The 24,155-nt window shown below is 37.8% G+C and overlaps 1 protein-coding gene across 1 annotated transcript in view; it reads right to left on the bottom strand.

Annotated features, from left to right (window-relative positions):
* Positions 1-21,535, bottom strand: part of LOC124804254 (EF-hand domain-containing family member B-like) — a 128,146-nt gene extending 106,611 nt beyond the window's left edge. Inside the window, exons 1-2 of the mRNA XM_047264738.1 lie at positions 21,457-21,535; positions 19,425-19,554 (exon numbers count right to left, since the gene is read on the bottom strand). Of these exons, the coding sequence (XP_047120694.1) occupies positions 19,425-19,504 (80 nt within the window). The 5' untranslated portion in view covers positions 19,505-19,554; positions 21,457-21,535. The remainder of the gene's footprint in view (positions 1-19,424; positions 19,555-21,456) is intronic.
* Between the last annotated feature and the right edge of the window lie 2,620 nt (positions 21,536-24,155).

A 24,155-nucleotide genomic window follows, 5' to 3' on the forward strand; every position in this document is an offset into this window, starting at 1 on the left:
ATATATATATATATATATATATATATATATATATATATATATATATATATATATATATATATATAAAAATTCATGGTGAATTATTCTTTGACAGTAACAGTAAATCAGTAACAGTAAATCACAAACACTGACTTTATACAAAATAAGTTATCTACAATTCTCAAAACCTGTGAAAATTCTCAAAAATATAATTTTCTAAACAACAACAAATTCTCAAAAACATTTTTTGATCAAGAATAGGCCTATTTGTTGTCAAAAATTTCTGAATGAGCACAATAAAAGCTCAGGCCCACAACAGACAATGATTGTATCAGTTTATCATGGTCTTTGAAAATTTCCGAATTTTGCAATGTATCACAGCACAAACAAGCACGGCAGTACCCTCAATTTATTTGATAACTGGGACTGTGCAATAACTGTGTAAGTTGAATTTGTTTAAGTTGAGGTCCAATTGTGCATATAAATACAACAAATTGTGTTCATTAGGGACCAGAGACTAAAGAAACCAATGTAATTAGGAGAAAAATGTTTAATAAAATGGTTCCACAATAGAACAAATTTTATTACTGTACACTATGATGTATTGCAACAATTTAAACTGAGTTTAATGTGACACAGAAGGCTTCATAAATCTAATGTCATCTGACAAGCCAAATTTCTTTTCTTTGCTTGCAACATTTCCTACTAGCACACCAATACAGTTTTTACTTCCTGTCTTGTAGCAGAAGTCCATATTTCGTTGGAGTTTGTTTTTTCCAAAATTTCAGTTGAACTGAGGCCTTCTGTCAAGTTTACAAACATCATTTGACCTGACTGAACTGGGTCTAAAGAATAAGGTTGTTCATTGTTTTACTCTTGCTCATGCATTTCCATAAGCTCACCAATGGTCATCTCCTGATTGTGTGAAGCCACCAATTTTTGAACATTATCGTCATCCATCTCTAAATCTGTCTGACAAAATCAATCACTCTTTCAATCGTATTATCAATTTTATCAGGATCTGGTGACAGGCAACCCATCTTTAGATGTATTTTTTAAAGCTCTTGGATTTTCTGAGCAATAAACTAAGGTAGATTTTCATTTACAATCACCAGCTGCATTCACACCAACCATCACTGTCAATCAATCAATCAATCTTTGGCAGATTTAAAACCTGGAAAAGTTTTAGTTTTCCCTTCACATACAATAATAGGTTTTTAGGTGTGTTCTTGCGGAATATACCAGTTTCATCTGCATTGGATATGGTTTGGCTGGTATAGGCCTAGCCACCTTCCTCTAATTTTTGACTTGAGTTTCTGTGGATTGAATGATGCAGTCACTTTACCGGCACTTGCTGTTTCTTCACTTTCTGCAATGCTACGCCAATGGCAACAACTTTAGAATGGCCTAAACTAACCATTACTAGCTTTACACATTTCATCTTTGGCCATCTCCCCAGCTTCTTCTTTCAATCTTTCAAAAATCAGCTTTGCTTGAGAGTCAACAGGACAATTTTTTGCTCTTACTTGGGTATCAGATCATAATTTTAACATGTTTTCATCTGGGTGATAATACCATGACATTTATAAAAGATACATGAATTCAAAGATGGAGCGTTTTTCACAGCTTTGAGAATTTTTTTTTTTTTTACCTTTTATCATTGTTCTTACTGTCTTCTTTACCAATCCACAAATTTTAATTTTTGCATTGAAGTCTTTGATAATATTAAGTTTACATTCCAAAGATAATGATTTCCTTTTCTTGAGTCATGAAAATGAATCAGTTCTTCTTCATCTAGATGACAAAGGTAAAATCTAGCAATCAAGCCTGCTCTGTGGAAGAAACAATTCTGCGTAAAAGGTGAACACTGCAGCATCAGTTTACCTTGGTCACAACTGTGAAAACTGTGCAGCACCAACAAAGCACATTTTCTGCATGGGGCATCTAACAATGCATAGTTTTTCATCTATAATCTTCATTCCATAACCACTGGCCCCAAAAATGGACCTGAGCTTTTGTAGTTATACCTGTAGGCAAAGTTCTTCACTGAGCAGGCACCAAGCTAATTTTCTGAAGCAGCAACAAAATAAAAGATGCTCTGCAAAAGAAGCAGTTGGCAAGCCACATGCTGCTGGAACGCATAAAATTGGCTGCAAATGTGGACTAATGTATGTAAGAGAGATGGGGTGACTGACTAGCACATGTATCTGAGTATGTAAGATGCATTAGTCTGAGACAACAGACCAAGTCAGGGGTGGTGGAACACCAGGTTGAATGAGGCAAACTGATAATATTTCGTGAAGCCATATACTGGTGAAACAGCCAGTTACTTGAGTAGGGTGATTGGAGAGGTGACACAAATGGTGAAGCTAACCACCAACATAAATACAGAAGATGCATATAGACTTTCAGCATCTTGGTTGCCAGCAGTGACAGTGGTATGGGATGACATTGTTTGCTAAGCAACCCACACGAGTGCACGGAAGACCACACCAACCTTAGCTATACAGGGTACTGGCCATCTCAGCTGCCACCATGCAGCAAGTAAACAGCACTACATCACAATTACCACCCATACCTCATTCACCTATTTCCACAAATGGCAAAAAATAACAACACAAACACCAATAAAGGACATCTATTTCCTCCAATGACATGAAATAAAGCAAAAACCAATAAATGACACCTAATGCCCTCCTTACCATCATCCTGTATACCCTATCAGATTATGAAAACAGCTTCTTCCTCTAGCAAATAAGGACTCAAGTTTCTCTCGTTGAGCAGTGAGCACAACATCCTGGGGAAGGCCAAACTGTAGGAAAAGTTTACATATTGACAATGTGGTCAAGTAGCCAGAAGTATTTTATTGAAAGTCACAATGGCTGTGGAAGCCTATACTTCAATTTTTGTATTTACTTACCATTTTTACATCACAGCAATTACATATACAGAGAAGGGCAGCATGAATGGTCACAGGTTTGCTTAACCTGTGGGAGAGTATTGCAGAGATACTGAAGGAACTGAACTGGAAGACTCTTGAAGATAGGCATAAACTATCCTGAGAAAGTTTATAAAGAAAACTGGCTTTAAATTATTACTGTGGGAATATACTACAACCCCCTACATCTTGCTCACACAGAATTTTGAGGATAAGATTTGAATAATTACTGCACACATGGAGGCATTCAAACAATCATTCTTCCTGTGCTCCATATGTGAATAGAACAGGAAGAAACCCTAATAACTGGTACAATGGGATGTACCCTCTGCCAAGCACCTCACAGTGGCTTGCAGAGTTTAGGTGTAGATATAGAAGTAGATACTGTGTAATAATTTTGGCCTTTGGATGACATCAATGATGAAAATTACCAAACACTTCTTAATTTTTACTTAAAAACATCAAAATATGAAACTTTTCACATTATGTGTCAAATCATACAAAAAACTTAGGATAAGTATTTGATGTGTGTTTGGTTCAAACATTTGATGCCATGACAGAGAACTCATAAAGTTCCAACCATGGTTATATAGACCACATCACCCATCACATATTTCAGTGTCCAGAGGGCAGTATTGAATCATTGGCATCATGTTGAGAGCTCACCATAGTCCAAGCAAGTCCATAAATTAATTGCTTTAATTCCTCCTTTGTAATAAAGTTTGGTGTCCAACACCACTACAAAGGCCACTTATGGCATTTTCATCACTGCAAGCACAGGCAAGTTTGATCATTACTTCACATAAGTATGTATCCCTCATTCAACACATGGTAAACATATGATATGGGAACAATTTTTCTTGAAGTTCTTTTTGATTTCACATATGTTAAGCACCATTTTTATATACAGTTTTCCTTACATGCCTTTCCACAGCTGCATAAAATCTTACATGACTTACATGAAGACAATAAAACACAGCGTAAATTTGCTCCTTAAAACTAGACATAAATGTCATTTTAATATTAGCTGACACGTGAGGTCTAATACATTTCACTTACGTGCAAGTTTATACATGAATTTGTCACATCATTTTTGATGTTTGCATAACATTATTTAAATACAAGTGAGTAACATTTAAGAAGTTGTTTTTGCTTTCAAAATTCATAAGGCAACATTTCTGTGACAAGTTATTTCGTATTAATTCACATCATTAATACATCATTTATGTTTATAACTTTTATAATGAGCTATTATTCTCTTTAACTTTAAAGCTCATGACATGGTCTTCATTTACAAGAATAATTTCCAAAACATGTTACATGTTCTGACTGAAAAAACAATATAAGTACAAGTATAAGCAATTTTATGATATGCATGAACTGCCATCATCATCTCATTTAACTCAAATTTTTTTAGTACCAGATTGCTAACAAAAGGAATAGAGAACTTCAGTCTAGCATTTCCAACACAAGCAAGCATATCTACACTTAGCCATACCTCTCTCAGATTTTGCATGAGGTGGTCTATGAATCTACAGGTAATTATGATAAGGAATGGAAAGAACCATTTATCATCTCCTACTGACATCCATCGTTTACACATCACACAACAATTGATCAATTTCTCTATGGATGCTTCCTTGTGTATTGCAACAAGCTGTTTACTCAGCATTTGCAGCATTGTACACTACTGGCCATTAAAATTGCTACACCAATAAGAAATGCAGATGATAAACGGGTATTCATTGGACAAATATATTATACTACAAATGACATGTGATTACATTTTCACACAATTTGGGTGCATAGATCCTGAGAAATCAGTACCCAGAACGACCACCTCTGGCTGTAATAATGGCCTTGATATGCCTGGGCATTGAGTCAAACAGAGCTTGGGTGACGTATACAGGTACAGCTGCCCATGCAGCTTCAACATGATACCACAGTTCATCAAGAGTAGTGACTGGCGTATTGTGACAAGCCAGTTGCTTGGCCACCATTGACCAGACGTTTTCAACTGGTGAGAGATCGGGAGAATGTGCTGGCCAGGGCAGCAGTCAAACATTTTCTGTATCTAGAAAGGCCCATACAGGACCTGCAACATGCGTTCGTGCATTATCCTGCTGAAATGTAGGGCTTCGCAGGGATTGAATGAAGGGTAGAGCCATGGGTCGTAATACATCTGATAATGTAACATCCACCGTTCAGAGTGCTGTCAATGAGAACAAGAGGTGACCGAGACGTATAACCAATGACACCCCATACCATCCATGCCAGGTAATACGCCAGTATGGCGATGACGAATATATGCTTCCAATGTGCGTTCACCGCGATGTCACCAAACACGGGTGCAACCATCAGATGCTGTAAACAGAACCTGGATTCATCCGAAAAAATCACGTTTTGCCATTCGTGCACCCAGGTTTGACGTAGAGTACACCATCACAGGTGCTCCTGTCTGTGATGCAGCGTCAAGGGTAACTGCAGCTGTGGTCTCCAAGTTGATAGTCCATGCTGCTGCAAATGTCATCAAACTGTTTGTGCAGATGGTTGTTGTCTTGCAAACATCCTCATCTGTTGACTCAGAGATCGAGATATGGCCATGTGGATAAGATGTCTGTCATCTTGACTGCTAGTGATGCGAGGCTGTTGGGATCCAGCACGGCATTCCGTATTACCCTCCTGAACCCACCGATTCCATATTCTTCTAACAGTCATTGGATCTCGACCAACGTGAGCAGCAATGTCACGATACGATAAACCGCAATCGCGATAGTCTAGAATCCGACCTTTATCAAAGTCGGAAACATGATGGTACGCATTTCTCCTCCTTACACGAGGCATCACAACAACGTTTCACCAGGCAATGCTTGTCAACTGCTGTTTGTGTATGAGAAATTGGTTGGAAATTTTCCTCATGTCAGCACATTGTAGGTGTCGCCACTGGTGCCAACCTTGTGTGAATGGCCTGAAATGCTAATCATTTGCATATCACAGCATCTTCTTCCTGTCGGTTAAATTTCACGTCTGTAGCACATCATCTTTGTGGTGCAGCAATTTTAATGTCCAGTAGTGTAGATAAAATTCTAATATAATTGTTGTCATACAATTTTATTAATGTCATTTCCTTAAAAGTGCCTGTAATGATTGTACTTCAGTGTACTTAATTTATACTTTCCACAGCTCCTATGTGCTATAATACGTATCTATGTAAATACTTTTCTATTTATTTATTTTATTTATTTACATGTCAAGTTCTGTAGGACCAAATTGCGGAGCAAACCTCCACGGTCATAGAACATGTCAGTACATGAAATTACAACAAAAAAGTAATAACAGATAAAAACAAAATGTTTATGAAACCAAAAAATGTCAGTCCATAACATTAAGTAAATGCAATCAACAATACAACAAGAATCAGCTTAATTTTTCATGGAACTTCTCAACATAATCCTTTTTTCCCCCTAAGGTAAGTCTTTCTGCTCCCGGGATTGGAATGACTCCTTACCCTCTCCCTTAAAACCCAAATCCTTTCGTCTTTCCCTCTCCTTCCCTCTTTCCTGATGAGGCAACCGTTGGTTGCGAAAGCTAGAATTTTGTGTGTATGTTTGTGTTTGTTTGTGTATCTATTGACGTGCCAGCGCTTTCGTTTGGTAAGTCACATCATCTTTGTTTTTTTTTATATATATATATATATATATATATATATATATATATATATATATATATATATATATATATATATATATATATATATATATATAAAAAAATAGAGGGAAACATTCCACGCGGGAAAAATATATTTAAAAACAAAGATGATGTGACTTACCATACGAAAGCGCTGGCAGGTCGACAGACACACAAACAGACACATACATACACACAAAATTCAAGCTTTCACAACAAACTGTTGCCTCATCAGGAGAGAGGGAAGGAGAGGGAAAGACGAAAGGAAGTGGGTTTTTTGGAGAGGGTAAGGAGTCATTCCAATCCTGGGAGCGGAAAGACTTACCTTAGGGGGAAAAAAGGACGGGTATACACTCGCACACACACACACACATATCCATCCACACATATACAGACACAAGCAGACATATTTAAAGACTTTAAATATGTCTGCTTGTGTCTGTATATGTGTGGATGGATATGTGTGTGTGTGCGAGTGTATACCCGTCCTTTTTTCCCCCTAAGGTAAGTCTTTCCGCTCCCGGGATTGGAATGACTCCTTACCCTCTCCCTTAAAACCCACATCCTTTCGTCTTTCCCTCTCCTTCCCTCTTTCCTGATGAGGCAACAGTTTGTTGCGAAAGCTTGAATTTTGTGTGTATGTTTGTGTTTGTTTGTGTGTCTGTCGACCTGCCAGCACTTTCATTTGGTAAGTCACATCATCTTTGTTTTTAGATATATATTTCCTACGTGGAATGTTTCCCTCTATATATATATATATATATATATATATATATATATATATATATATATATATATATATATAAAAAACCACCTGTTTCTGAGCCAAAAATATCCTTTTAGGAAGGAAGAGCTACCCTGAAATATAATACTATATGCCATAAGCGAATGAAAATAAGCAAAGTAGATTAATTTTTGTGTCCAACGATCACTCATTTCAGATACTGTTCAAATAGTAAAAATGGCAGCATTAAGTCTTTGAACAAGATACTGAACATGGGCTTTCCATAGCAGTTTACGATCTATCTGAACAACTAGAAATTTGAACTTTTCAGTTTCACTAATCATATGCCCATTCTGTGAAATTGAAATGTCATATTTTGTTGAATTGTGTGTTAGAAACTGTAAAAACTGAGTCTTACTGTGATTTATCATTAGTTTATTTTCTACAGGCCATGAACTTAGGTCTTGAACTGCACTATTTGAAACTGAGCCAATGTTGCACACGACATTCCTTACTACCAAGCTAGTGTCATCAGCAAACAGAAATACTTTAGAGTTACCTGTAATAAAGAGAGCATATCATTTATCTGAACAACTAGAAATTTGAACTGTTCAGTTTCACTAATCATATGCCCATTCTGTGAAATTGAAATGTCATATTTTGTTGAATTGTGTGTTAGAAACTGTAAAAACTGAGTCTTACTGTGATTTATCATTAGTTTATTTTCTCTAGGCCATGAACTTAGGTCTTGAACTGCACTATTTGAAACTGAGCCAATGTTGCACACGACATCCCTTACTACCAAGCTAGTGTCATCAACAAACAGAAATACTTTAGAGTTACTCCTGGGGCACCCCCCCCCCCCCTCCCACCTCCCCCACTTGACTGTACCCCACTCAGACCCCACATCACAGCCATTCTCATCATTGTGAATAATGACGTTTTGCTGTCTGTTGCTAAAGTAAGACGTGAACCAACTGTGAGCTACTCCCCATTTTGGTAGTGAGCCAACTTCTGGAGCAATATTTTGTGATCAACGCAATCAAATGCCTTAGTTAAATCAAAATATGTGCCTAGCATTCGAAACCTTTTGTATAACCCATCCAGTACCTCACGGAGAAAAGAGAATATAGCATTTTCAGTTGTTAAATGACTTCTAAAGCCGAACTGTACATCTGAAAGTGAATCGTCTGATATAAAATGATAAACTATCCTTACACACACAGCCTTTTCAATAACTTTAGCAAACACAGATGACATGGAAGTTGATGTAAAGTTGTCTACATTATCCCTTTCTCCCTTTTTATAAAGCGGCTTTATTACTGAGTACTTTAATTGTTCAGGATATGGACCATTCCTAAAGGAAAAATAACAAAGATGGCTAAATACAGGTCTAAGATGTGCAGCACAGTACTTTAATATTCTGCTAGGCACTCCATCATATTCATGAGAGGCCTTAGTCTTCAGTGATTTAATTATTGACTCAATCTCCCCCTTGTCTGTATAACAGAGGAGTATTTCAGGCATCAATCTCAGAAAGGCATTTGCCAAGAAAGTTATACAATTCCCTGTAGAAACTAAATTTTTCTTTAATGTACCAGCAATGCTCATAAAATGATTGTTAAATACTGTACATATATCTGATTTATCAGTAACAGAAATATTTTTACTACGAACTGACTTTATATCGTCAACATTGTGCGGCTGACCAGACACTTCCTTCACAACTGACCATATGGTTTTAATTTTATCCTGTGAATTAGCTATTCTATTTGCATACCACATACCCTTTGCCTTCCTAATAACATTTTTAAGCACCTTACAATACTGTTTGTAATGGGCCACTGTAGCTTGATTGTGACTACTTCTAACAGTCTGATATGATTCCCACTTTGTTCTACATGGTATCCTTATCCCACTAGTCAGCCACCCGAGCTGCCTATCACTGCTAGTATCCCATTTAGAACATCCTAATGGAAGGCAACTGTCAAAGAGCATCAGAAATGTGTTAAGGAAAGCATTATGTTTATCAACTATGTCATCGGCACTATAAGCACCCTGCCACTCTTGTTCCTTGACAAGGTTTAAAAAACTCTCTATTGCTGCTGGATTAACTTTCCTACATAGTTTGTAATTATATGTTACATTTGTTTGAGTACAAAAGCCTTTTAGAGTTAAAACTTGTGCATCATGGTCTGAAAGGCCATTCACCCTTTTACTAACAGAATGCCCATATAGTAATGAAGAATGAATAAAAATATTGTCTATGGCTGTATTACTGTTCGCCTGCACCTTAGTTGGAAAAAATATGGTCTGCATCAGATCATATGAATTTAGGAGCTCTACCAACATCCTTTTTCTTGCACCATCACATACAAAATTTATATTGAAGTCACCACATATAACTAATTTCTGGTATTTCCTACAACGTGAATCAAGAACCCCCTCTAGCTTGAACAAAAATTCTCTGAAATCAGAGTTAGGGGACCTGTAAACAAAAACAATTAGAAGTTTAATTTCACTAAATTCAACTACCCTTGCACAATATTCAAATATCTGTTCAGTGCAGTGTCATGATACGTCTATGGGCTCAAATGGAACACTGTTTTTTACGTACATAGCCACTCCCCCACCCCATAAGGAAGCCCTTGAAAAACAGCCAGCTAATCTGTGTCCTGGTAAAGAAAGCCTCTGAATTATCAAATTATTTAAGCGGTGCTCTGATATACCAATAATTTCAGGTTAGCCCATACAGCGGCGGCAGCTTGCACTCACCACGCTGAGTAAACAATGCTCCACACAACATAAGCAGGTAGGTACACAGGCAAACAAAATTAAGTCTGGTCCTCAGTGTTATTCACGGCACAAATGCCAAGACTGCCCATCCCGACAAGCTCAGTGTTATGCTTATGGCAGGAAAATACATGTACAGTCCAAATGTTTGCAATGGAACAAATGTAAGAATTTGGCCCACTCAAAAAAATCTAATCACAAGGCCCATGTCATTAATGCAGTATATACAAAGTCTACTACAGGCATTCGCAAAACTAGCAAGTGTGCAGTTTCTTCAGTGATATGGCAATAAACGTTTTGTTCAATTACTTCTTTGTGGGAAACATGTGAAATTTCAGTTGGACACAGGTATCTCTGTCACACTGCTAAATCATCACACATATGAAATGTTAGGCTCCCCATGCCTGTCTAAAACTAGCATGCAGCTGATGGCTTATAATGGATAAGACATTCCTGTTCTCAGAAAATGTACTTTGGCTGACATGTATCACTCGCATATGTGAACAGTGACTTTTACGGTGCTACAATCATATTATTGTGAGAACATACTTGGTCTTGATTCATTTGATTATTTGATTTGTTTGGCTTTAACATTCAGGACAATCTGTTGTCAGTGTCTGCATTCCATGCACAAGACATTGTAGCTAGCTTGTTAAAAGAATTCCCAAAAGTATTTTCTGAAAGTTTAGAAAAGGCTAACAATTTTGTTGCTCATATTACTCTGAAAGTCAATCCTCAGCCAAAATTTAGCAGGCCAGATCTGTTCCCATTGCATTATGGGGACAAAGTCGCTGCTGAACTTAAAGATTTGCAAGATAGCAGAGCTATTGCACCCATACAAGCTACTCAATGGGCAAGTCCACTGATTTTGCTCCCCAAACCTTCAGGTTTCATTCGCCTCTGTGTTGCATTCGCCTCTGTGTTGACTTTAAGTCTACAGTCAACCCACAAACAGTGATTGATACTTATTCCATTGCCACAGCTAGAGGATCTCATGGACAGATTAGGTGCTGGACGCTACTTTTCAAAAACTGATTTGTGCAATGCATATCTTCAAATACTGCTTTATGAAGAACCTCAAAAAGTGTGTGTAGTAAATACTCATTTGGGCTTGTTTAAATATTTGTATTTGCCTTTCGGTATTGCTTCCGCACCTGCTATTTTCCAACGGTGTTTGGAACAACTGACTGCACACGAGCCAAACTGTTCACACTATTTGAAGAATATTGTCATAGCAGGTCATACACCTGAAGAACATATTGCAAATTTGCACACTTTGTTTCGTGTGTTATCTGATGCAGGACTAAAGAGTAGACTGGACAAGTGTGATTTTTTTAATCCTGAGTTGCAGTATCTTGGTCATGTCATAAAAAGTCAAGGGGAACATCATCTTCAGTCACATTTGTTATCCATATAGGATTTGCCATTTACTTGCAATGTCACAGAATTGTGGTCAGTTTTAGGGAAAATGAACTATTATATTTAGTTCATACCGAATGCTGCATTCTGGCCGGTGTGGCTGAGCAGTTCTAGGCGCTTCAGTCTGGAACCGTGCAACTGCTACGGTCGCAGGTTCAAATCCTGCCTCGGGCATGGATGTGTGTGATGCCCTTAGGTTAGTTAGGTTTGAGTAGTTCTAAGTTCTGGGGGCTCAGAGCCATTTGAATGCTGCACAAATCATGGCTCCATTGCATCAGATGCATCTCAAAAATGTCCTCTTTGTTTGGACAGATGAGTGCCAAGTAACATTTCAAAAACATAAAGATGCATTACTCAGGGATTGATGCTTAGTTCACTTTGATCCTGACAAACCAGTTGTATTGCAAGTTGACGCTTCCTCTTATGGAATCAGTGCAGTGCTTTTGCACAAAATTGGTGATAAAGACAGGTCTACTGCTTTCACATCAAATGCAATCAATGGAGAAAAAGGCTTTGTCTACTGTGTTTGGTGTCACCAAATTCCACCACTATTTGTATAGCAGACAATCTTACTCAGTGACGGATCACAAGCCATTGCAGTCCTTGTTTCATCCAACAAAAGCGGTTCCTTAACGAATTGCCCAAAAATTGCAATGATGGGCTTTGTTGTCTCAATACCAGTATGAATTGTGCATCATCCAACAGCTCAACATGGTAATGCAGATGCATTCACCTTAACCGAGTACTATTGCTACAAAAAAGAGGGTTACGACTAGGCTATAAAGAATCTTGCCGTGATGTTTTCAGACAACACAATTACTTCACCATATACTCTTTGTATCTTTATAAATTAATTACTTTTTAGTCTCACACAAAACTGAAGTAACTAAATGTAGTGATATACATGACCACAACACCAGGTCCAAAGAGAATTACTACCGACAAAGAACAAGATTAAAAATGACAGACCAGAGCCCATATACTAATGGACTGATATGGTATAATAAACTGCCAGAGTGCATGAAAAACAATAACAAAAAGCAATTCAAATCAAAACTAAAAGAATTCTAAATTGAAAAGTGTCTCTATTCACTCAACGAATTTTCGGTTGTTAAATTTAAGAACTGTAAAATAATGTATTAAAAAATAATATGTGTAAGATGTAACATATTTTGACAAGAATCAATTTACTGTTTAATTACTACCTGTAAGGCTAAGATCTAAATGTATTTTATGTTTGTAACTGTACTTGGCATTTGCAAAAGCCATCATATTGATGACCCCTGATACAGACTTGACGCTTCTGCTGCATTTTATTGCCACATCAATGCTCAGGATTCAGAATTACTTCAATCTTTCCCGCTGAACTATAGGAAAATTGCACAGGCCATGGAAGCTGATTCAGAAGTGAACATTTTGTTACCATACATTCGCACATCTTGGCCTCATTTCTTGCTCAGCATAAAGAACTTTGTAGTGCACCGATACTCTGCACATCAGCATAGCCTTACTGTACAGAAAGGTGTGATTTTAGTTCAAAATGGCAGTTGTGTGTTGATCCCTAAAGCTTTGCAAAAAGAAGTATTGTAGTTAATTCACCAAGGACACCAGGGGATTGTTCATACAAAACAGTTAGCATCTCGACAATGCACTTGGCAGGGTAAGGTCACCCATATAGAACATATGACATCACAGTGTCATGCATGCCTGGAAAATCAATTAGCTCCACCACAAAAATTCTCTGCTTGGCCAAGTCGCAATCACTATGGCAATGTGTCCACATGGACTTTGCGGGACCTTTTTGGAATGCTCGTTGGTTGATTGTGGTTGACTCATTTAGCAAGTTTCCTTTTGTTGTGCCAATGTTATGTAGCAAATTCAAGTATTGTCCTCTACTTTCTGCCTTAAAGGTTTACCAGAAGTCATAGTGTCAGGCAACAGCCCTCAGTTCACATCAAATGACTTTGAAAGATTCTGTGAAAGCAATGGAATACAGCATCTAACTAGTGCACCATTCCATCCACAGTCAAACAGCAAAGTAGAATGTTTTTTTCAGAACCTTCAAGCAGCAGATGGCCAAACTTCACTCTGCACCCACCAGTAATCAAGCACTGCAACTGTTTCTTGCCTCCTATTGTTCACACCCATGAATGGACCATCGCTGGTGAAATTGCTTCACGGTTGCCGCCATCGGACAGTGCTCCATCTTCCTCCTGCTGCCAAAGGAAGGCCAGAAGTATTGCATCGTGTGGCATGATATTGTCTTTTACAGGATATTTTTAGTGGCAGCAGATGGTGGCCATGAGTTGAGATCATCCGTTGACTTGGCGCTTGCATGTATCTTATTTCAGGTCCAGATAGTATGCAGCACCGACATCTCAATCAGCTTCCCCAATGTCATGTGCATGGTGATCTGCCTGTGTCTCTTCCCCCAGATTCATGGATCCCGAGTACAGTGTGGCCACAGCAGCCACCAGAGGGTGTTATCATGACACCACGGGATGACCCTATGGAGACAAAGGCTTCGACTCCTCTGCCTCCTCGCATCCTACCAATGGAGCTGGACTCACGCACACCACAGCCACCGACGCCCACCCCATTTTGTTATTAGCCTTTGGAGGCGGACACATACCCTTCTGGTCATTTTCTGGAGCAAGTTTCGGCCAGAGCGAAGGCTGGATGGCGGGATACGACTGGAAGCTTGACATCCCATGCAGCCACAGCTTCTTGTCCAGTGCAGTGACCATCATCCGGAATCCCCCACCGTTGTTGCACTCCCTACATGATGATGGTGTGTCACATTGGTGGGAGGGTGGTGGAGGGGGGGGGGGGGGGAGGGGGGGATATTGCGGCATAACACAGAGTGCCAGCAGATTGGCATGGAATGATGGAATGTAGCCACAGAGAAGGCTGCGAGACGATGTTAGCCAATAGTACACTGGCTAGGACCGTACCACGACAGGAGCTGCCTCTATACTTCCACTTCCATTTCTCATGTCAATTGCTGCCAGAGTCCTCAGTGTAGATTTACCTGCCAGTAATCTGTCTTTCTTATTACACTTTTCACTAATGAGTATCAACTCTGTTTTAAATTTTGCTATAGTTGCTAGTATGGCCACTGTTTGTGTCATAGTTATTTTAAAGCATTGGCTTCTACGTGAGATACAGGACATCATATAACATGTGTATCATAATGAACATAAGGTAAAATAAAGAGAACACTTATGAAAAGGGTAGTTGCTACTCACCATATAGTGGAGATGCTTCACAGCCTGTGCTATCTGGATCCTTCCCACCAGTACCAGATTTTCTGAATTGTGGAGGTGGAAACTTTCTCTGCAACATATTGTATGTTCCCATAACCCTCCTGGACTCAACCTCCATTAGTCATTGTCCTTACCGATATAGCCCCTTTCTTGTTCCCATTCCAGCACTATACAGCCCTCTATTCCATCAACATACCCAGTCTTTTTACTTATATCCTTTTCTGCTACCCCTGCCTCACCCTCTCCCCCAACCTTTGTCTACATCCCGACTGCACCTAACTGCCCTACCCTCTCTCCACCTTGTCCCTGCATGCTCCAACTAGCAGCAGTTTACCATCCCATACCCCTACCCTGTTATCCCTTCCCCTCCCCTTCACAGCCTCCTCCTTACCCCTGGGTTCCTCCACCACTTGGCTGCCAGGGGCTGTGCTCATGTGTGTGTGAGTTGTGTTTGCTGAGTGTTTGCATGTATGTTGTCTATTTTCAACAAAGGCTTTGTTGGCAAAAAGCTCACTTCCTGGCAGCCTTATCATTGTGCCTATTTTTGACTCAGCATCTCCACTATATGGTGAGCAGCAACTATTGTTTTAAAACAATTGGTACATTCCACCCTGGATTTTCCATAGAGAATGATTAATTGGATGAAAGAAAGAGCCTAATAATCCTAATCTTGTTAGGGTGAATAAATAATGTGAATCTTCACAAAATTAAATGATACATTGTTTGCTGTGATCTACTTGTAGGCTTGTTCCATTATTCTTCTGGATGTGCTTGTAACTGATGTGTTTCGACTCTTTGTCAATTAGCACCATCAGCGCATATTGCAGTTTTTGAATAGTACTTCAACAGGAGTGGGTCAAGTACCAAATCTTGCAGTTCACCACCACACTGAATGTTTCCCCACTTTGAAATTAGTTTCATAGTTATAGTATAATTTGTTAATGTGTCTCTCAGTTTCCTATCTTTAAAATAAGACTCCACTCATGGAAGGAAAATGCTTTTTATGCCACCTCATATTATACAGGGATATAAGCTTGCTGCATATTGCATGTAAAATATTTCTAAAAAGATAGTACAGAAGAGTAGGAGTAATGCTGGAAGCAGTTACAAATGATGCACTGAAGTTTCTGTAAAGAGAGATTTTGCAAAGGTTGTGTTTTCAACACAACCAAGTTAATAAAAAAGTGAATACTTGACATACCTCCTTGTAGTGCTTTTTACTGACTACGTAGAAACATTTGTTAAAGCAAGCAGAACCAAATTATTTCAAATCTACTGGAGAAGGGTTTTCTGCAGCAGTTAGTAACCCTGAATAGAATAGAAGATTATTGTCTCATAACATACAATTTCAAGTCATTGACTTAATGTATAGGAGACTCGTCAAAACACAAAAATTGGTTTACAATTTTCCTTATAATATGAGTAATATAATATACTGTATGGAATAATTAATGGATTAAGCAATTAATAATTTTTCTTCAAAGGCAAAAATCTTTTAAAAATGAACAGTACTAAGTACTTCTACTCGCCTGCTCAAATTTTCAGGTTGTCGTTCATGAATTCTTCAACTAAATAGTAACATTTCTGCACTAGTTTATCATATAAGGCTTTTCTGATTGTTTCTAAATTTATGCTGAGCAATTGTCTTCCTTTCACTTTGTTATAAATTTTCGTACCCATATAATGTGGAGTTTGAGCATAAAGTTTTAAATGGTGGGTGGGAAGCATAAAATTATTTTGATTCCTACTGTTGTAATCAGGTTGAAAATGATTTGCTACAAATAAATTAGGGTTACTGTGCACAAAGACAATCAGCTCATAGATGTATAGTGGGGGAACACTTAATATACTTAGATTTTTTAGGAGTGGGTGACATGAATTTCTTCACCCTACTTTGTGCATTTTTCTAATGATGGTTTTCTGAAGTTTTAACATTCGACACATATGGTTTGAGTTCCCCAAAATACAATTCCATACCTTATTACTGACTCAAAGAAGCTGTGATATACTACTACTCTTATGCACACACTGGTAGCATTGTACAATACCCTCATTGCAAATGCTAGGCTATATAATTTATCTGCAAGGTACTAAGTATGTGAGGCCCATGATAGATTTTTCTCCAGTTGCATTCCTAGATATTTCACACAGCTAGCTTCCTGCAAATCCTGGTTTCTGTGACTGGCCGGAATGTCATTTAATTGTGCTTGTTTTGTTTTAAACTGCTTTAACTGACTCTTTTCCATGTTTTGATTTTAACCCATTTAAATCAAACCACATATCTAATTTTTTGAATGTATTTAATACCATTTGGGGAATTTGGTCAGTACTGTATAAACACTGGTGTATTTTTGCATAATTGAAAATGCAGCAGTAATGTTTATTCTTTATTTTGAAATGGAGCAGCAATATCAGCAATGTTTGAGAATCAACTGTTCTGCATGAAGTAATGATGTAACCACCTTGAGTTGTCATCATTTCTTTTGAGTAGTGTGTATTATTGTGCACACAGTTCCATATTATACAAGAAAGGACAGGCACAGGTTTACTTTAACCAAGAGTAAAATGTAGCCTTCAACAATGCATGATAAAGTTTAAGAAAATCACCAACAAACTTCTGAATCCAAGAAATTTTTAAACTTGTCAGAAGAGCTGTTACAAATGGGGATAACATGTTCTTGTAATACTGGTGAGGACAGAAGTATCTTTTGTTAATCATTCAGTATGTGAAAATATTAGTAAACTTCGTAACCTTTATTTCATTGAACAGTAATTGGAAGCCACCTGAATAACACAATCCTTTCACCAGTTAATGTTCCTTCATATCAGAAATAGTATCAAATCTCACAGAAGGCAATGAGGTCATCAACGAAATAATAAAATGCATAATATTTTATAACTCTAGATATGGATGAGATATTCAACTCAGCTTACTTAACATAAATTATCAGTGTCTGTTGTGAAGACAGATCACTGAACACCAAGCATTGAAACCCGTTACAGAGTTACTTCTCTTTTGTGAATGTACACATCAACTTGTTCTATATCCCTGAAGATTATTCTTTTTGATAAATTATAATAATTTAAATAAATTAACAATTTATGATATATGATTTCTTTTGCAAAAACTTTACACGAATAGTAAATAAAACAGTGAGTGGTATCATTTTAGATATACACTGCCAGAAAAAAAAATTGCTTCACCTTGAAAGACCATGTTGATATTGATCCGATGATTGTTTATGCCACCTCAGGGATAGAGAAGTAATGATTTTAATTTTGCCTGCCAACAGATAGCATAGTGGCATAGCTACCATCTACGTCTATCCTTTAATAGGGAATGTTCACAGCCAGACGGCTCAATGTGGTGCTAAAGTTTGAAGCAAGCAGGCAACAATGCAATGAACACAAACTTGTGCTTCCTACAGCCAACTGAGAGAGTTTGAAAGAGGTCAAATTGTGAACTTCCATATGGCAGGATGGCCCTTCAGAGAACTGTCACGCAAGTTGGCTGTGCTGCATCAGTTGTGCAACAATGCTGGTATCAGTGGTCATATGAACATTCTCACACCCATAGACAAGGTTCTAACATCCATGCAATACAGACACCTGCCAGGATCATTGTATTGTAAGGGGCAGCAGTGGCAGAGCATACAGATACCATAGCACAAATAAAAGGGCTCGTTAGCCCAGTCGTGTCAACACAATCTGTTGCAAACCAGTTATTAGCACTGGCGCTATGGGCATGTGCACCTCCAGCCTATCTTCCACCACAGCATCAATGTGCACCGGTGCCATCAATGGATCGCTTGGAACATGGAATGGCGCATCATCATGGTCTTCAGTGATGAAAAGAGATTCTGCCTGAATGCAAGTGTAAACCTGTTGAGTGCCACTTCACAGAATGCATTCCTCCATGACACACTGACCCCACCCCAAGCCTTATGGTCTTGGTTGCAATAAGCTACATCTCTCATTCACATTTGGTGTTTCTGGATGGGACACTAACCAGTGCTTGGTACATTCAGAATATTGTTACACCCATTGTTTTGTTATTCTTGCAACAGGAAGGTCATGTGTGATTTCAACAGGATAAGGCTCACCCAAACACTGCCCACCCATGAAACTCAATGTGCTCTGCAAGATGTGCAGTAATTTCTGTGGCCAACATGATCTCTGGACTTGTCTCCAGTTGAGCACATGTGGGATGTGATGGGATAAGAAGTGGCTTGTGCAACCCATCAATTAACAACTCTCACAAAACTATATGAACAGGTTGAGCAGGTGTGGTGTAATGTATCTTAGGACACTATTTGTCATGTGTGCAATCAACTGGTTGCCAGTGTCAGCACTTGTATTGCTGCCCTTGGAGGCTATATGATGTAATAATGTGGGTATTTCACCATGGGTCAATTACTAGGTACCTTAGACCTGGACTGCTTGTGCCATTGGTCTGTAAATGTAATCATTTCACGTACTCCATATGCACTGTTGCAACAATAAATCCTGAGTGAACTGAAAACCTCTAAAAGGGTGACAGATTTTTTTTTCTGGCAGTGTATATTACTTAGAACTTTAAGAGAAAACAAAAGAAGTTATAGAATGCAGAGAAACTTACTTTCGATTCACTTGTTCACCCAGAGCATAAGACATGTGGGTCTTAACATACAACTCATGACCTAAGGAATTTTCAAACATAACTTGGCCAGGTGACTTTGGAGGGTTTATAGTTTCACCAGCAGTAACATCTGCAAAATAATAGAGTTGCTAACCCTATAGTCAGACATGGCATTCATTATTTCCAGAATAATATATAATTTAACTTTAACAACTTTTGTAGCTCTAATAGGTCTCTATAATTCTTCAGTATAAAAATTTAAGACAGGTTTGTTCTAAGAACAATATATGAACAACCTAATCTAATATGTAACTCAGTTTTTGAATCTGTATGTACTTCTGGTAATTACTTTCCTTTTTTTGAAAAGTTATATCAAAGTTAGGCTTGAAAATGGATAAAAAAATTTCCACTAATTCAGTACTGAATGTATTCAATATTTATCTGACTGTAACTCCTTTTATGGATAACATTCTGCACTCTGGTCAAAATGTTGTTTTACAGGAATGATTATTAATTGCAGTCAGTATCAGAATTTTCTGAAATACACTTGTCCGTATTTGTCTGTGCTGATGTGGATATCCACAGTAATAGTTCCCTTGCAGATAAAATGATGCACAGTTGTGGATATCCACAAGTTATCTGTGGGTATCAGCCATAATTGTTATTTGGTTAAAAATTAAAGGACAATATCAATCTTATTACAAGCTTTTCCTAAAATTTTGTTGGCTGTGAGCAATAAATCAGCACTGTAAGCCTGATGTAAAGTTATCTGAAAACCTGAAGTCTGTGGGGATTCTTGGAATGTTAACAGGATACACATAAAATGGAAGCCTATTTCCATTATTAGCTTTTGGCTACAAGCACTTTGGTTGCACCTGAGGTACCTGCACCTAGTGACTATGTATTGCCACAACATTATATTTTCATGCAGTTTGTGAAGTAAGTTCTGGCTGACGCTACATGAATGAGTTTGGCAGTCATGTAAGGAAAGGCTGACAGATCACAAGGCTTTGCTGCGCCAGCCCATTTGATTGTTCACAGCTAGCGACAATTCTCCGCAGTGTGCCTACCCATTTGATTGTTCACTACCAGAGGTCTACTTTTTTTATGGAACATGAACTGCTGTGAGACAGTTCATTAAAGTTAACAATTAAATTTCTTTCCTTATTTCAGAGGATGGAGTACCACTATATAAGTTACACTGTTCAGTGCCCTGTAGAAGGGTGTTGCATTATTAACAACTGGTGATACTAAAGATGGTAACATGTTATTCTTCCTGGTTTTGCACACTTTTAAATGTGCATTCTATTTCCATCCTACGAGCAGCTACCTTACAGCAACTTAATGTTTCTTTTGCAGTAACAGAGCTAAATTGCACAACTTTGAAAAGCTACCACAATATGATAACTAGGCTCATCTAAGACAAGGTATTCTTTGGAATTTTCATTTCATAATCTCACAGCAATTTGTTAATCATATATACCATAAATAATGTTTGGTAAAAATCAGTGAATATATCAACATTTGTGTTAAGTATATTTACAAGTATATGATGCAACACTTGGAACATGTTCATACAATTTGTCATTGTGGTGACCAATTATGTGGCCAACATTTAACAATATGCAACATATGACAACTTGTGCCAGAACTTCATTTTACTTCCCATTTATAATGCACATCCCTTACTTAAATGTCCATAAATAACAAAGTACAAATATTATAGATTGAAAAATGTTGAAATATGCACTAAGAGCAAATGCATTATATTTGCAGGTAAATAATAATTGACTTGTAAAGTTGATCTCAGTGTTAGGCCTGGCTCCTTTGTTCCTCTATGAACTATTGAAAAGATTTTGTCCAGGGTCGCTTAAATGACAAGTTGCTGGGACATTATGTTGCTTTCAACCAATTTGTTCTTTGTTTGCATGTTCTGGAAACACAATTTATCATCACATATTTGACATAAGAAACATTGTGCAACTTGCTTGAGCCATACAAAGAACATAATCAACATGGGAGCAACACATACCAAACACAATAGATGCTAAACCCACTCCGATGCACTTGGTGCCAGAAATTTGTGTATATATTAAAACCCAGCTTGCACTACTTTCTGGAACAGGATATAGTCCAAATTAGTATAAACATGATTGTCTTAATTCACACTGTTTTTCAGATTTAGTTTACATACTGTTATCTGAAAATCATTATTTACATGAAGATTTGTATGCCTAATGTTTAATAACAGAGACTGCAACTTTTGACAATGAAAAATAGTTACTTCCTGTTATTTGCATGAAATTGACTTCATTATTGATAATAAGATTAGAAAAATTACAAATGAAGACAAAAATTTTGTTTGCATCAAAACTGAAGCATAACAATTTTATGTATACTCCAAATTTATTTTTAGATTGTTAAAGTTGACAGTTGTGATTACTAATTTTCATGGCACAAGATCAATATTACGAAATGGATATAAAATAATGAAATATATTATCAGAAAAATAGGTTTCGGTAACCAGGTATTTTCAGAGATATCTTCAGATGAGAAAAATATAATTTAAGTAAGAAAATTTCAGTTAACATGTGAAAGTTTCAAGGAGGCTAGTACATTACCCACAGAAAAATTTCCAAAATTATGTCAGTGTGCTATTATTTGATGATGATGGTTGGTTTGGGTGGTGCCCAACTGCACGGTTATCAGCACCTGTACAAAGTCCTAATCTATACACAGTCCAATCTCACCATGTTCCCATGTTCACAAATGATGATGATGATGATGATGATGATGAAATGAGGAGGACAACACAAACACCCAGTCCCCTGGCAGAGAAAATCCCCAACACATCAGGAAACGAACCCAGGACCCCGTGATCCAGAGGCAGCAACGCTAGCCATTAGACCATCAGCTGCGGACTGCTATTATTTGCTGAATGTATCAAGAATATGGCAAGCCATTTTGTATTAAAACATTGTTATCTAAATCACGAGAACCTTTCTAAAATGTTAAAAATCAGGTACAAAATTCACTCACACTGAATGGCTTTCTACATAAAAAGAAATAAATACTTTTGTGTCACAGTTACATAAAAAAAAGATTATTAATGTTGTAAGAATGGGAGAATGTAAATACTTCTGTGCTAAAGAAGACCACTCATTGGAAAACAAAGCTAATACACACACACACACACACACACACACACACACACACACCTGTCATTCAAATATATCTGCCCTTAATTTGCATCAAAGCCGAGTGCAGACTTCTCCAGAGAAAAATTCAGGCTGGGCACAACCTTTTTGTCAGAGCAATGGCAACTGAAATTGCTTTTCAAAACTTTAATATCTATTGATGCTGACAAGGAACGTGTGGAGATGTAGGTAAAAGTCTTGTGGATACATAGCTAATCGAGGAGAATGGCACAAGTCTTTGTTGTATGTGTTGGAGAACTAACTGTCACATGCAGTTTATAGGGATTTATAATAGTTACTATTGTTTTATGTGAGAGCTCTGCCACAGAGAGTCAGTGTTAAAATCTTCACTGAGTATCACCATTTTCAAAGAAATGTTGAGTTTATCTAAAGCAAGGCCAAGTTGTTTGGAAAAAAGCACTTATATTCGCATTAGGAGGTCTGTACACACATAAAATCTTTACAACTTAAGACTTTGTACCTTTAAAATTATATTAGATATTAACAAATGATTTTCAACATGTGGTAAGATTACTCATAAAGTTTTGTTTCCTCATTCACACTAGTCAATGCGTGCAGCTTTAGTGGCATGGATAATGTCTGGTCAGAATTTCATTTCTCTCCATATATGACTGAAGATCTCCATGGTGATATGTTCAAATGCATTGCAAAAGCATGCCTTCCTCCTGCAGGTCACTACCCTTGGTTCAGAACACTAGATCCTTTGCAATACCCCACAGGAAGATGTCTAATGGTGTGAGGTCAGAGAATCATTGCAGTCATCCAATTGGACCATCTGGTCCAATCCACCTATCCAGAAACTTTTCATATAGAAACTGACAGACATTTAGGGTCCTTTGGGGTGGTGCCCAGTCCTGCAGGAATATGTCATCATGTTGCAGGTGTTCCAATTGTGGCACATGAAACTCTTGTAACATGTCCAGATACACACGACTGCTTACTGCTGTAAAGGAACGGACCAATGATGCAACTGTGCATCATTCCAGACCAAACATTGTCCTTGGGACTGTCTCTTTCAATTTCATGTGTAACATGAGGATGCTGTGAACCCTGTAACATTATGATGATTCAGTTTGTCAGATACATGAAACATTGCTTCAGTCTTGCCTAGCATATCCACTATAAATTGTTTGTGCCAAGATTGGTCTATAGGTTTTAATGCCTAAAGAAGCTGCATCTTGTAGAGATAGAGATACAGCCGTAACCTCTTATGCAAGACAATGTGCACTGTTGATCATCTCATTTCCAACTCTCTGGCCGCCACACATACCAATTTTGTGACTCCTTGCAATGCATGCTGTACCTTATCCCACATTACCATCTGAAACAAATGGGTGACCTGTCCTTTTTTATGGATAACGCTGTCTGTCTCCATAAATGATGTTAGCTAAGCCTTTGTAGTCAGTCGGGACTGTGGATGCCCTCCATATTGTGTAAAAAAGTTTTGTTGCACTTGGATGTCAGATACTGTCTGTATGAACCAGACCAAACTCTGAGCTTTCTCCCATGGCA

This window comes from Schistocerca piceifrons, chromosome 1, assembly GCF_021461385.2.
Source record: "Schistocerca piceifrons isolate TAMUIC-IGC-003096 chromosome 1, iqSchPice1.1, whole genome shotgun sequence".
NCBI classification, from domain to species: domain Eukaryota; kingdom Metazoa; phylum Arthropoda; class Insecta; order Orthoptera; family Acrididae; genus Schistocerca; species Schistocerca piceifrons.